The 14,417-nt window shown below is 40.5% G+C and overlaps 2 protein-coding genes across 3 annotated transcripts in view; one reads left to right on the forward strand and one right to left on the reverse strand.

The window, feature by feature from the left end:
• Window positions 1–14,417, forward strand: part of LOC104639325 (uncharacterized) — an 89,877-nt gene that overhangs the window by 72,387 nt on the left and 3,073 nt on the right. Inside the window, exons 36-44 of the mRNA XM_075747859.1 lie at window positions 246–355; window positions 1,145–1,294; window positions 1,454–1,507; window positions 4,040–4,207; window positions 5,089–5,241; window positions 7,824–7,958; window positions 9,527–9,679; window positions 12,488–12,697; window positions 14,037–14,157. Of these exons, the coding sequence (XP_075603974.1) occupies window positions 246–355; window positions 1,145–1,294; window positions 1,454–1,507; window positions 4,040–4,207; window positions 5,089–5,241; window positions 7,824–7,958; window positions 9,527–9,679; window positions 12,488–12,697; window positions 14,037–14,157 (1,254 nt within the window). The remainder of the gene's footprint in view (window positions 1–245; window positions 356–1,144; window positions 1,295–1,453; window positions 1,508–4,039; window positions 4,208–5,088; window positions 5,242–7,823; window positions 7,959–9,526; window positions 9,680–12,487; window positions 12,698–14,036; window positions 14,158–14,417) is intronic.
• CD164 (CD164 molecule) overlaps window positions 994–14,417 on the reverse strand; it is a 30,505-nt gene continuing 17,081 nt past the window's right edge. For both annotated transcript variants that reach the window (XR_012834501.1, XM_075747876.1), the window contains one exon: window positions 994–1,814. Coding sequence is in view for 1 of the 2 variants with exons in the window: in XM_075747876.1 (XP_075603991.1) it covers window positions 1,756–1,814 (59 nt within the window). In the remaining variant the exon portion in view is untranslated. The remainder of the gene's footprint in view (window positions 1,815–14,417) is intronic.

Below are 14,417 nucleotides of genomic sequence, written 5' to 3' on the forward strand. Positions count from 1 at the left end.
GAAATTGCATTTTGGCTTTGATACCAGAATGAATTTGATATTGCTGCTCAACATAGGCTTTGCAATCTGTTTGCAATGACATTTACTTTTTGTTGTAAACATTTTAGGAAAGCCAAGAAACCCTAAGCTATAAAGTGTACCCAGTGTCAAATCCCAGGGATTACTGAAGGATCAATATTTTGTGACAGTGATACCCACTGATGTGTGGTTTTATTCTGATTTTTTTTCTCCCTCTGTTCCTGCAGAGCTCTGGAAACACAGGGTAATGCAAGAAAATTTCTCAGTTGTACGACCACAGATAGTTGAAACATTTATTCAAAGGCTGATGGAAAACTACCAAGAATCAGATACAGAGGTACATATTCTGCATTTCTATCTAAGCAACAGCTAAATCATGTTTACAGCTTTATTTATTAAAGCCCTTGTCAATCCGCGACCTAAAAGGGAAACACGTTTCCTAAGCTTATGAGCTTAGATTCAGATTATGTTGGTTTGTAATAGCAGCATTGGCAGCAAACTTGTGTATTGCCCTACTGCCTTCTGACAGGTTTATTTCAGCTCTCAGAAATGTAATAATGTGAAGATGAGTTAGGGTTGGAGGTTTGTATGCAACCGCAGTGCAGGATTGCAGGACTTTATGTGCAGATTCAGTAGGGGGAACTCTTCTTCCCAAGTCATTGCTAAATCAGAGGTGCAGCACAATGTTACGAAGCAGTTTTAGGGGGTTTTGCAGTGAAATGTAAAGAAAATATTTAGGCAAATATGACCACTTCTGTTAAAAAAACACAGAATATGTTTTTTTGAGAGAAGGGATGTTGGGGTCAAACTGCAATCCAGGCAGTTGCTGAGCTGGTGATTTCATTTCTCTATTGAAAATTCTCTTTTAGCTTCAGATGGATAAAAACACATTGTATAGTTGCGGCAAGAACCGGTTAAAGAACTGACAAGTCTGTTTTCCATTAGTGCAGTGAAATAGTAGATTGGGCAAAAACATTTACATTGAATATTTTTATTTTGCTTCATTTTGATATCGCAGAATCATTTAATTTACAATAAGGTGGCCATGTTTCATTTTAACATATGCTACATACAGCAACTCTTGTGACTCAGGCTACCTGCAAGGTTTCTTATTTTCTTTTCTTAGGTTTCTTTTAAAAAAAGCCATTTACAACAATGTCTCACTGTACTGGGCTGTGACATCATGGCCAGGGAACGCAGCAACTTTGAGACCTACTCCATGTTTTATGAAAATATTCTCCAGCATCAGCATCGTCTACTTTACCAAAAAGAACAAGTATGCTCACAGCGTTGATTCTACTCTTTGAGAACAGGGGAAGGTGGTTTCTCTGGGTGGGAGGCAGTTGCTAAGTGAAAAAGTTAAGCTGCTGGGCTGGGAAGTTACTGATGTAGAGTTGGGCTACACAAGCATAGTCATCTTTGTGCTTTGCTTCAGGAGCTGCACGCAGTGGAAGAAGGTGGCAGCCAAAGCGATATGGCTCTGACACAGGTTGGTGATGATGGTCTATTGATTGGTAGTACTTGGTGGTCTCATTTGGGACAGAGTCCCACTGTGCAGACACATGGTGACAGTCTTTGAGAAGAAAGGTAGAGGGGCTCTGGGGCTGCTGTTTGTGCACTCAATGCCAGAAGTAATGGCAGAAGGACTTGTAAAAAAAGATAACCTGAAGGCAAAGTGGTGGCCTGCTGTTCTGTGGTTCATATTCACAATGGATGATATACTGGTAACTTTCTAACTTAAACTTCTATTGACAGGTTTCCTCCTTCATAAGGCATTTTCCCAGGGCAATTCAATCCTGTGCATTGACTGAGACAGAAAATAAAAGTGGGTCAGGCACGTAGGCCATACTGCAATGTAGGTACCAGGCTGTGCTAAACCACGGCTGCATAACCAACTCGTCTTAAGTTCTGAGTGCTTACTTGACTTTGTAGCTTCAGCTGTGTTTTTTAGGGTAGCTGGTCTGTGTGGGCAGAATTTTTTAAAGAAGTAAACCCAGCCAATAAATCAGAAATGCCCTCTTGTGGAATCATGTGATATCCATGTAATCTATTAGCTGACTTGAAGGCTTGGCTCCATCAACACAACTCCACTGCTAGAGGCATGTTAGCTTCTACATAAACCTACACTACAGAGGAGACTGCTTGGGTTCCAGGGATGTTTGCACAGCAGTGTTAGAAGATCTGCATTTTGGATTTCATTCCTGGGCTTCTTTTCTCATCTGTCCTTATCACTGACTACAAGATTTCAGTTCTTCTCTGGGCTTCTTACCAGTTTCTTGCCCCACTTTCTCACGATCTTTACAGTTTTTTTACCCCTATATCCTTTTCTGTACAGTGTCTTGTCAGCAACCTCCCTTCCCTGATTTTACTGTCCTGTCCATATGTTTGGGAAAGCTGGAGTGATAGAGAAAATGAGAAACGTGTGAAGTTTCAGCTGGGTGGAAAGATACAGGAGGAGTTGGTAGGACCTTCCTGGAGCCTGTGGGCAGTGGAGTGTCTCCCCTGCCTCAGCTTTGCTAGCCTATGACTGCCAAATGCCTGCCTCATCTGCCACTTGTCTTGAGTACAACACAGCTGGTCCCTTGTGACTGGCCACCCCGGGCAGCTGCCTACTGTCTCTGGGCTCTGCTTCAACCTCAGAAGAGGCTTCCTGCTCCCAGTTCCACTTCTTGCTACCCTAAACCAATGAACAGAGGCTACTGCAAGTCTGAAGGGCAAGCTCAGTCACTCTCTGGAGGTGTTAGAAACCGTGAGAAAGGTTCAGGCATGATCAGCCAAAATGGGATGGCAGATAGTTTAAAAATTAAAACGTCTGTAAGGAAATTACATGAACCATGTGGGTTGGAATTTTCCCCTCCAACAAAGTCTTAGGATTTGACCAACTTTTTGCTGATTTTACAAAAAAGACACCCAAAACAGAGGAAAACTAGTCCTGCTCTGAGTAAAGATGACCAGAATTTTTCAGCAGGGCTAAAATACATGTATTTTCCCCCAACATTCATTTTCAGAAGTCTCTCAGTAATATTTGCTGGAAGACAAAAAAATTGACACAGAAAATTTCAGCGAGAATCCACTGAAGTTATTAGCACTTACTACTTAGATCCAGCATGTGGAGGTGCCAGGCAACCTTGAAAGCAGACTGTGCTGTTGGCTGTGCCTACAGTCCGCAGTTGTGCCTATTTCTTATCTGAATAACATAATATGCTAAGAATGATTTTTATGAAAATGACCAAATGTTTATACCTAGCAATGACCTATCGATGTGAAATTTAAATTCTGTCATTTAAATCTTTTTTAAGTTCTATCATGTAGCTCCCTATTTGTGCTAACCTGCGTGCCCTTTCTGAGGGTATGTTAATTGTCAGTTATCAAAAAAATGGAACACATAATTGTTTTTATCGTATATTAAATAGCCTGTATGTACAACCTTATCAGCAGACAGCATATTTGCTCCGATAAATGCATTACCTCACAGCTTGCTGAACAAAGCCTGGTTACAATTCTTCTGACTTTCTCTCTGGAGGCAGGGGAGATTATGCTATGGGAAGCCAGACTCACTGACGTAGCAGAGCGATGCACAGGATCTTGTCCTGAAATCAGATTCCCTAATCCTGCTCCCTAATCCTTCTGCTCCTCTGTCCTCTGCACACGTTTCCTTCTGTCAGTGTTCATACATATTAGTGAGGAGATCTTTCTTTCCCGATGAGCAGAAACAGACTTTTTAAGGTTATACATGAAACTTATGCATTTGCCTCCTTCAAATATTAGTCATGACCTGCCACAATCCTTCCTACTGTTTCCAGGGAATAAATGTTTCTAAAACCATTAGAGATGTATAAAATGGATTATTCCATATCATCAATGGATTATTTTCATCAGGCCACTCAGTTAGGAAGATATTCTTGCTCTACTTACTTAATTAGGTATCACACAACATATTCAGAGCTCTGGATTGTTTACTCCTAGCCTATGGTGTTTGCTCATCCCTACCTTTGCTCATTCACTTTCTCTGCTACGATAGATTGTGGGGCCGTGCCATGGGATGATTATGGAAATAACTGCTCTCAGAGCCCAGCTTGCTGACTTAGAGGAAGAAAATCTTGGTCTCAAAGAGAAAATTAGAAAAGAAGTACGGGATGAATATGAATCATTAGTGCGGAACCTATTTGCGACTTGTGTCCATCTAAAAGTAGGTGCAGAATAAGAGGGGGTACTCCATCGGTCTTCTTTGTGTTGCTGTATAATTTGCCAACAAGTGTAGCACTCAAAGGAATAAATTGCTGCAGTGTGCCAGGTGGATGAATGGGTGAATCATTTATCTCCTGCTGCTACAAGTATCTTGTAAATATGTCTGGTAAAAAAATAGTCTACCTTTTCCAAGAGAGGAGGCGTATTCTCGATGGAACAGGTACCACATTAGAGAGAGTGATGGAGACTCTTTTTAGTTACAGTGAAGGGAACAGTTTGGATATAATACTTCATTTTGTAATATTCTGCATTATTTTTCTTGGAAACGTTATGTCCACTGCATAATTGTATTGCTCACTCTAACAATGCCTTTGTTTTCAAATAGTCTATTGATTTCTTTGGGGTCACATATGTCATTACTTACTTACAAAAATAAGATACTCCAATCTAGCCTGTAAAAACTGACCTGATGATTGTGATCATGGGTATTATAGAGCAACCACCTGCATCAGATCCCCAGGGGTTTGATTGATGGTCCGCAAGCCCATTGATGTCTGTGGCCAGGGCAATAGTGACTTGAGGAATGTTGTGATTTCTTTTGCAATCCTGAGGGTGAGTTTTCACCAGAAAGCCAATTTTTTTCACCATGGTGTTGCTACTTCTATTACATACATGCCTGCAAATAATACAATTGAAATTCCACTTCTTGTAGTGCCTTGATGCAAGAAGAATATTGCTCTGTCTTCCTGCTACATTGATTCTAGGAAAATAATTATGAAGAAAGACCATCTGGTTGTAGTTGAGAGACTTCTGAAATCTTCTGAATGTTGCTTTCCCATATGTGCACGCTTAATCTCTTGTGGGTTCTGTTTGTAATTGCAGGGAAAATTGGATGTCTATCGCCTTAGCATTGAGCAACGAGTGTTTGAAATCATCAGTGAAGTGAGAAGAGAAGGAGTAGACAATATGATTGATCTGAAGAAAAAGTTTGGCTCCACTAAAAATAATGGTGACTTGAAAGAACATTTGTCTAAAGTAAGGAAATACATATATGTGTCAGTAAACGAACACAAGGTTAAGCTTGCTGCGATGGCTCAAGTTACTGCATTCTATCATCTGGGACGTTGGTTGGGTGAAGAGCATGGAGGTGGTCCATCACCAGACTCTGTTAATGGCCACTCATTTGTCAGGCTGTCATGAATCAATCGTCTTTGACTGTGTGTTTATGCTCCAAGTGCAGAAATGTTGGGCCCAACCCAGCCCTTAGACCCTGAATAACTACATGTATTTGAATTGAATTTGGTTCTAAACTTAGGAACTCTGCTTTCAGTCTGTTCTGAGTGAAACTAAAACCATGCTTTCTACACAGGTGAACATCAGAGAGGTTGAACTTGGATCTGAAGAAGTATGAATGTGAATTCACATTCAATCATATACCAGCATTGTCATGTGTTGTCATTTTCCCTTTTTGGGGTGGGGGAAAGATAATGTGATGTTTCAGTGATGCTGATAAATGTGTTGATGGGAGTTTTACCTTCTTGTTGTGCAAGCTGGTCACATAAAAGAAAGGGGACAGAATCCTTTTTTTCCACTTGGGGTTACTTAGAATCAAAAATATATTCAGCTTTATGTTTTGAGGAATTGCCCCCAAACTGATGTTCTGGGAGTTATAAAGTCTGAAAAATGATTTCCAGGCTACAACTTCCAAATCAATCCCTTTTCTAGTCAAATGTATTCCTCCTCAGCGAAGTTCAATTTGTACTAAAATTATGGTAGTCAGTCAGTGAATACAAATGAGATCAAATGGGTAACGGCTAAATACCTCTGTCTAAAGCGAATACGCCTGCAGATCTCTCAAGCAGAGAAGCTCACAAAGCAGGATACAAGGGTAACGCCAACAGAGTGAGAAGGGCTTTCAACACCCCCGGTGAACATGGGGGATAGGGACACCCAGAAGTAAATGAGGAACCAGTGGAGATGGAGGAAGTCCGTGTGTGAGAAGACTGCAGGGAGACTTCCACACGCCCACTTGGAAAGGACAGTGTGCAGAGGCAGCAAACAAGGAGAGTGGGGAGCTCAAGTGCGGTCAAAGGGCTGTGGTTTGAGCGGAGTCATGGGAACTTGGTGGGCTGGTGCACACCCTGGTCATGGGTGGTTACAGGGTGTTTGAGAAGGATCAGCAGGGAAGAAGAGAAGCGAGAATTGCGCTCAGTGTAAAGAGTTCATTCCGTACACAGAGCTTGTGTACGAACGTGGAGATGTACTACTAAAAAGCCTATGAGCCAAGGCCAGAGGGGGCGAGGAATGTTAGTGATGATTAATAACTGCAGTGGGAAATCTGTTACAGACTGCCTGGTCAAGAGAATAAATGGGAAGGACCTGTCTATAGAGGGCTAAGAAAAGCGGTTTTGACTTAAGGCCTTGGTGTTTATGGAGGTTTTATCCATCTGGAAATCTACTGGAAGGGGAACACAGCATTGTGAAAGCCTAGGTAGTTCCTAGACAGCATTAGTGATAATTTCCTAGAAGCAAATGCTAGAGGAGCCAACCACGGTAAATCCCTGTTCTGCTGCTCATAAACAGGGAAAAACTAACTGGTGATGAGCGTCATCTGAGGCCGCAGTGACTATGAAATGATTTCAGGATCAGGAGAAAGGTTGCAAAATTATGCTGCCGAGCGAGGACTTGGGACTTCAGGAGAGCAGACTGTGACTTGCTTAGGGAATTGCTAGGCAGAATCCCTGGGAAACTGCCAATAGGGGAAAAGTGCTGAGGAAAGCTGGTTGAGTTTTAAAGACGACTTAAAAAGATTTCAAAACCAACTACCCTGTTGTACAAGCAGACCAGGGAGTTTAGCAGAAACTTGGCCTTGCTTGACTTAGCAAGGAGCTTCTTGAAGGACTAAAATCCTAAAAGAGAGATTGCAAGTAGTGGAAACACGGACAGGCAACAAAGGTAGAGTTATCAGAGCTCGGCCCCATAGTGATGAAATTAGGGAGGCCAAAGCCCGACTGCACATAAATCTAATACAGAACACAGAGGGTAAGAAGGTAGAGCTTCTGTGCAGAGACAGGAGGGTCAGGACCTCCAGCACTCCCCTGTAACCCTTGTTTCCATGATTTTTGCATAATGAAACTGCTTTCCTCTGCCTATAGAACAGTTTTCAGGAGGAAGTGTGCTATTTTGAACAAAGAAGAAGAAAACTCGATGACTATGCTTTTCATGACTCCACTAATTTTGTTCTTATTAGTGACATTGTAATTAGGGTTACTGAATATGGTATGAACCAGAATGCCCATTTGGCATAATAGTGTTTATCACCATTAACAGTGCTTCATTGCTGAGGGGTTTACCTGCTTGCTGTAGTGGATTAGATTTCTTCCATTTTTTCCCCAGTTTCTGGGCAATGTTTACATTTCCTATTTCCCTGGAGACACAGTAATAGAAATTTATTGCTAAAGGCTGTACTGTTTCAAACTGCAAAGTTTGAGCATTTGACAATTAAAATGAAATACAAATAGTCGCATGCTTTTACAATTGTATTTACTTCCAAACCATGCATTTCTTCCTGGGGAAAGTAATCTTTGCAGGTCTACTCTTACCAATGTCTCCTTTAGCAGGAACAGCTGCAGCTCCTGCGGGATGAAAATATCAGGCTAAGCAAGCTGGTGTGTAAGCTCAGGGCTCTGAACTGTTGGAAGCAAACCACGCAGAAGGCGCAGCTCTCTGCAAAGCTTAGAGATGCTGAGAAGGTGGTATTTCCCTACCGTTTCATCTGTTACTAGTCTCTAATTTTTCTGCAAAAAAGATTGGGCAGGCTCACTATTATTCCGTGAGCCTATAGGAGCTTATGGTAACTGCAGATTTTAGGTAATAATTGTAAACTTTTTCCCCTCGATATTATGGATGTAACGGTGGTCTTCAAGTGTGAAGAGTGTGAAACAAATCCCTGATGCCTGCTTGAAGCAAGAGTCTAAAAGTATGAGTAGCCTACAGTATTCCTAGTTCTGTTGTTGACTCAGAAGACTAATTATGACATTGTATCAAAATCAGCTATTTCACAACTGCCAAATATGAAAAAGCTGACAGGCAGACATGAAGTGAAAATGAACTAGATTGTTGGCTTGGGAGGTTGCTGAGGTTTTTTTTTTTCTCTCTTTTTAAATTGGTATCTGCTTAAACAAAGCAGAACACAGCATGAGGCTTATAAATTTAATTAAGAAACACAAGATGAAGCACAAAAATGACTAAATTAAACTAAGGTGAAGATGGATGGAAAGAAAAGTGCCTCACTGCTTTAAATGAGGCTGATTAGAATGGAACAAACAGGTTATTGATTGTTATATAGGTTAATTAGCTGCACATGTCAAGCAAAGGAAAGGCAGAATGGATCATATTTGTTAACTTAAAAAGAGTGAAAACAAAACGGGTTTTGTGTGCTTGTTAATTTTGAACCCAGATAAAACTGGATGTGCATACACTTAGTTCAGTTATATCAGGGAGGTGCTGAATCATTAGAATATTTTATTAAACAGATCAGTCAAAGATGGATTGAATTACTGCAAATTTGTGGATTTAGATAAGAAGTAACAGCTAGCTTCACAGGATTTAAAAGAAAAGTCTGAATCTGAGAAAAATAAATGGGCACATGTGGCTTTTTTTAAATTAGAAACTAGCTCATCTTTCTCAGACAGAGCTTTCTTGTGTCTGACTTCTTTGGAACGATCCTGAAGATCTAAGACCTTGTATTTCGTTGTACTCCACTCACGTGCAGAGGACCATGGACCTTGCTTTTTCCAGTTTAAATGGCTGGGAAAAGAGAGAGAGCTGCTAAATCTGTGCCTGACATTTATATACATACATATTTATGTTTGTGTTTAAAACAAACAAAAAGACCCTGCCCAGAAGGTAAACAAGCTTCATCACACACATTCTTACTTTAGTGGTAATGAAGGAAGAAACAGATTAGTAAATGGACAGATCTTTCTAATGCATAAGAAGGATCAAGTTTTGCATTGCTTTGAGCTTGTTTGCGCACAAGAACTTGAATTGTTGACATGTGAATATAATTAAAGATGTGCAGTTGTACCCATATGACAGATTGTCTTACATTTTCCCCTGTAGAGGACCCCTCTTGTCCACCCTGTTCCCCACTTTGCCTCCAAAAAAGGTCCAGCCTTTATTAGAAAATAGGAACAATTCAATCCCACTTCACTAAAAATCTCTGAAAAATTTACCTTTCAAGAAACCCATTGCTATATAAACGAGAGAAAAATCACTGCTCCCATCACTGTTTCTGTTATGTACTTTCCGTTTACAGGAAGCTCTTCAAAACAAAAAAGAGTGTCTGACTGCTAAGATGATGGCAGAACAAGAGGTGACTTCGTTTCAGGGTCAGCTCACGTCTGTAAGGAAAGCTCTTGCAAAATCTCAAGCAGACAATGACAAGCTCAAGAAACAGCTACATAAACAGGTATCTGAATTCAACAGGTCCCGATTCATCAGTGCGACGAGTTGAATTCTTCTCTCCACCTCACTTGTTTTGATGAGGATTTTGCCTACTGTTATTAGGAGAGAAATGGATTCAAAACTAACTGCGTAATACAGTTGCTGAAGCTGGATGTACATTTTATGGCATTGAAACAATGTGTTCATCTGAGTGTTTTCACCATTGCAGGTAGAGCGAAGTAGGGAAAAAGGTGTAGTGTCTTGGATAAAGTTTGAGTCACGTACCAAAACAACAGCTACAGGCACTACATTTATATACGCGATCAACAGGGCTGGATGTATGTTTCAGCAGAGGAAAAGACACTATTAATATTCTATTTCACAGATTAAAAAAAAAATAAATTACAGATCTTGAGGTTATTAGTCTTCCACTCAGTCATTAAATTTCAAGGAAACATTTTAGGGATGTTGTCATTAAATCCTGAATAATTTCATTATATGTTTGTTTGTGGGTTGGGGTTGTTTTGTTGGGGTTTTTTTGTTTGGGTTTTTTTTCCCCCCCACCTGAACACTGCCCCAGCTAGCTCCTTTTCACTTCTACACCTGGCTACACGTGCTGAAATGGCCCATTCCTCAAAGTCAAACTGAAAAACACACTCTTCACTTGCAGTATACTTAATGCCAAGCAACATGATTGTATGGAAAATGTCTTGTCAAACCAACCTCATTTCATTCTGCTGATAAGATTACAAGTTAGATATAGGTAAGCATAATGCTACAGACGTAATACATATTTGGAAGGGCCTTGTAATGCTCGAGTTAGCAGCACATAACTTTTGTACTTTAAATTTTAGTATTACACAGTATCAACAAAAATGCTAAATGGATTGAGAGCTAGATTTTTTGACGTATAAAAATGTGTTATTTTCATTGAACGAAGGCGGTTTCTGATGGATTTCTACAGGGGTTGGTAGCAGAACTATCAGTATCCAACATTTTTGTCAGTGGCTTGGAAATAAATATAAAATTATAGATTACAAAATTTACCAATGATGTATTTGGGGAGGAATGTTAGTGAATTTGATAAGGCACATTTAGTGAATAACAGTGTGGGCAGAGCAGGTGTACAGAATCATAGATAGCTCAGTAACTTGGTTATCCCTCCGAGACGCATTGCAGTGCCTGAGTAGATGAACAACTAGAAGAAAGCAGGACTCCTACAGACCAGGGTGAACGCATCCCTGGGCAGGACAGGTGTCCTAACAGACAGATGACTGGCCATGTAGTGCGGTTCTGGAAAGGATGGATGCTGCAATCTTTTAGTTTATAAAAAGGGGAATAGTGCAGATAGATACATTAAAAATGGGTTTGCAGCTCAACACACTGAAATACTGCCGCTGGCTCCAGGGTGTACTACTTTAAAAAGATGAAGAAAAAAAATAAGAGAGTGTAGAGAAGAGTTACCAAAATGATTTGAGGGCTGCAGGAAACACTTTCTAGCAGAGCGATCTTAAAAGGCTTGATCTGTTTAGCGTATCTGAAAGAAGAGTGACTTGATTATACTCTACAGATATTTTTGTTGGGAGAGAATTGCAGATATTAAAGGGTTCTTAGGGAGAGGCAGTGCCTAGAAGTTGAGGCCAGACAAACTGAAAATGGGAACTTAGAAACAATGTTTTCAAAACGTGATTAGCTGTGGACATGACAATATGTCTAACTGAGTATCTTCAAGTCAAGACCAGATGCCTTTCTGGGAAATGCGGTTTAGCCAAACCAACTTGTTCATTCCAGTACAAGGGTAACTGAGGTAAATGTGATATTGAAAAGTCACATCTGATGGCTCGATTGCTCCATTCTGAGCTTATCAGTCTATGAAACTCCAACCTTAGTAAGGCTTAGAGAGCTCCCTAATGGAAAATGTTTGGGCTGTGACTGCTTTTAGCTATTTGTGTTCAGATTTTTCACCAGCGTGGAATTGCCTTTGGCTGATAAATTGGTTTTCTTCACTGACAAGCTGTCAATTTACTTCCAAAAGACTCCCTGCATCTACCATCTTTCTAGAAACTGTTTTTGTTGTTGTTATTGTTTTTCCTTTGGTTTCTGACATCAGCTTCTGATTCTTGCCTAATTACTTTCCTCGGTTCAGATTGTGATGATGGTGTTTACAAATAGAAGACTCCACAACCCTTGGCTGTACAGGAGGGTTTGACCTGATGTGCATGGCTTGTAATACCATCACATTCAATTGTGGTACAGATTCTAAAATGTAGCCGTACTCAACTGGCTGTCTCTACAAACCATGTATAAACAGCAATGTTTGAAAAAGCTGTGCTCATTTCCCCCCCCTCATTCCCTGTTTATATGGTGCTTTAAAAACCAGTTCCACATGCAGACCAGAGGCTGGTTGCAGAAAGCAAATTACAGCAGACTGAGGAAATTGGAAGCAACTGCCTTTTTTATTTGCAATTGAATGAGTTCCACACATGAATGTTGTTTTGAGGCTCCTCTCTTTAACAAGCAGTGATGTAAATACAACACTCTGTTCCCACTCCCCCTTCCCTTGCACTCCCTGTTTCCACAGCCTAGATTTTCTTTTGGATTTACGTCTGACTGTAGTCCTTTCATAAGATCATAGGATAATTCAGATTTGTTTACCAACATTTCACTATCTTCAGTACCAAGCCATGTGGGATAGGGTCTCTCCTCATTCAGCTCAGCTGGTATGACATCTGAGGATTGGTCATCAGGGCTTAAAATGAAATCTAAAAAGGTGTGTACGGGAACTGGGGGAAAAGTAATTTGAGTCTGAAGTTTTCCTGACTGTATGTTGTAGAAACAAATGCTGTTGGAAGTGGTACAGAGGAAGATACAAGAAGCCAAGAAGAGAAAAATACTTGGTGTGATGAAAGCTGAAAACACAGATAAGATGCTTGAAGAGACAGAAGAAAAAGAGCAGAGAATCAAATGCTTAACCAAGGAAGCTGAAAAATCTTCTAAAATATGCCATCTTCATGAAAAAGGAATCAAAAAAGAAATGCAGCAGGTAAACTCATAATGCAGACTTGAAAATTAGAAATGGTAGTGTTTCTGGAGAGATGTCAGATGCTGTCTGACCACATCTGAGTGTGTGTACCACTGAGTGTGTGTACCACTTCAAGTGTCTGAAGTTTAAATCTGTTACTGTATTGCTAATCATTGATGTAGTATAACTGAGTAACCAGCTCCACTTTTAAGATTATCTTTGTGTAAAAGAGATTTAACCACTTCAGTTTAAAAATTCATTTGGGCAAATAAATACAATCCCTGTGTTTAGCACAGCTGGTAGAGTGGGCTCTTAGCTGTGAAATGTTCAGTGCTTCTTTTATAGTGTAGCCTGTAGGACAAAATATTGTTTGGAAACCACTTGATTAGACTTTAACTAGATGAATCCATCTACTGACAACTTTGCTGCCACTGAGGTCTCCTTGCCCTTGTTTTCTTGGTTTAGAGAGAAAAAAAGCTTTGTAAATGTATCTGAATGCCTCTCCTGTGAACCAAGCAAAGTATATTCTGTCTTCAGTCTTCTAAAGCATCAAGGTGAAAGCATAGGCTGTTTGTTTTCCAGAGTCTGGATGACAAATACCATTCTGCTGGGAACAATTTCTCAGGCTGCGGGCATGTTTCCTAACCAAAATCCTATGGGAGACTTTTTTTACACAGCCAAAGCAGTTGGTGCAGACACATAAGACCACTGATTTCATTGGTATCTGTCTTTAGTGGGGTTCTGAACTGTTTTGCTGTGTTTACAAAATAACCCTTCAAGAGATCAGAGATGTCAACATCTGGATCAGCCTTTAAGGAGAGCAGGAAGGAAAACAGCAGCTGCAGTGTGGAAGCTTTTATTGCCACACAACAGTCCCAGCTGCAGCTAGCACCTATGTGGTTGTTAACACTAACAAACTCTATATTTAAATTTAGTTAGCAAATTACAGAGCCTGTGGGAGAGGTGAGGGAAGAGCTGCTGGATTTTTCTCCCCACATCCTTCTACCCTGAAAATGAACGTAGGGCTTTGTTTAATTAGCATTACATGCAGAGAACAGTGAGAAAAGGTCTCTGTATTGTTCTTGTCTTCCTCCAGCAATGCCTGAAATGCAGATTCCTATTAAACAATAATGAGAATGTCAATTTGCACTATTTGTGCTGTATTTTGCATTCAGTGGGGTTATGGATATGTTTAGCAAAGCTGTAATTATGGATTTCAACCAGCAATAAATGATGGCCTCCCATTCACAAGAGTGCCCAGGGCAACATCTTTTCCTTTAAATCTAGGTCTCTGCTCTGAGGCAGAGCTGTCAGATGATGAATTTTTCTTGCTGACATTAATCCTTTTACCACCTTTTAGACAAGAAGCCAGTTAACCCAAGAGAGCAGATTAAAACAGGAGGCCTTCCAGCAGGTTGATGAATTGCAGTGTCAAGTTTATGACCTGGAAGCTGCAGTTTCCCAGAGGAGCGTGACTGCAGGTAAAGACAGGTTGGGTGTTGTAACCTGCTTTCTTGGGGAAATATGTCTTACGAGCTATGTGTCTGTGTCTCTGAATCCTTCCTTAACCTTTGAAGGTTAATAACTTTAAACCATAACTCATGTTGCCTTTTGCTTTGTAAGGATATCATGGGAAATATGAGGGGAGCTGCATTTAGGGGAGGAGGCAGTTAGGAAACAAAGGATTCCGAGTGGTAGGAAATCAGGCTTCATGAGTGGCTCCAGCCTTGGAACAGCTGAC

Source organism: Balearica regulorum, chromosome 3 (assembly GCF_011004875.1).
Source record: "Balearica regulorum gibbericeps isolate bBalReg1 chromosome 3, bBalReg1.pri, whole genome shotgun sequence".
Taxonomy (NCBI): Eukaryota; Metazoa; Chordata; class Aves; order Gruiformes; family Gruidae; genus Balearica; species Balearica regulorum.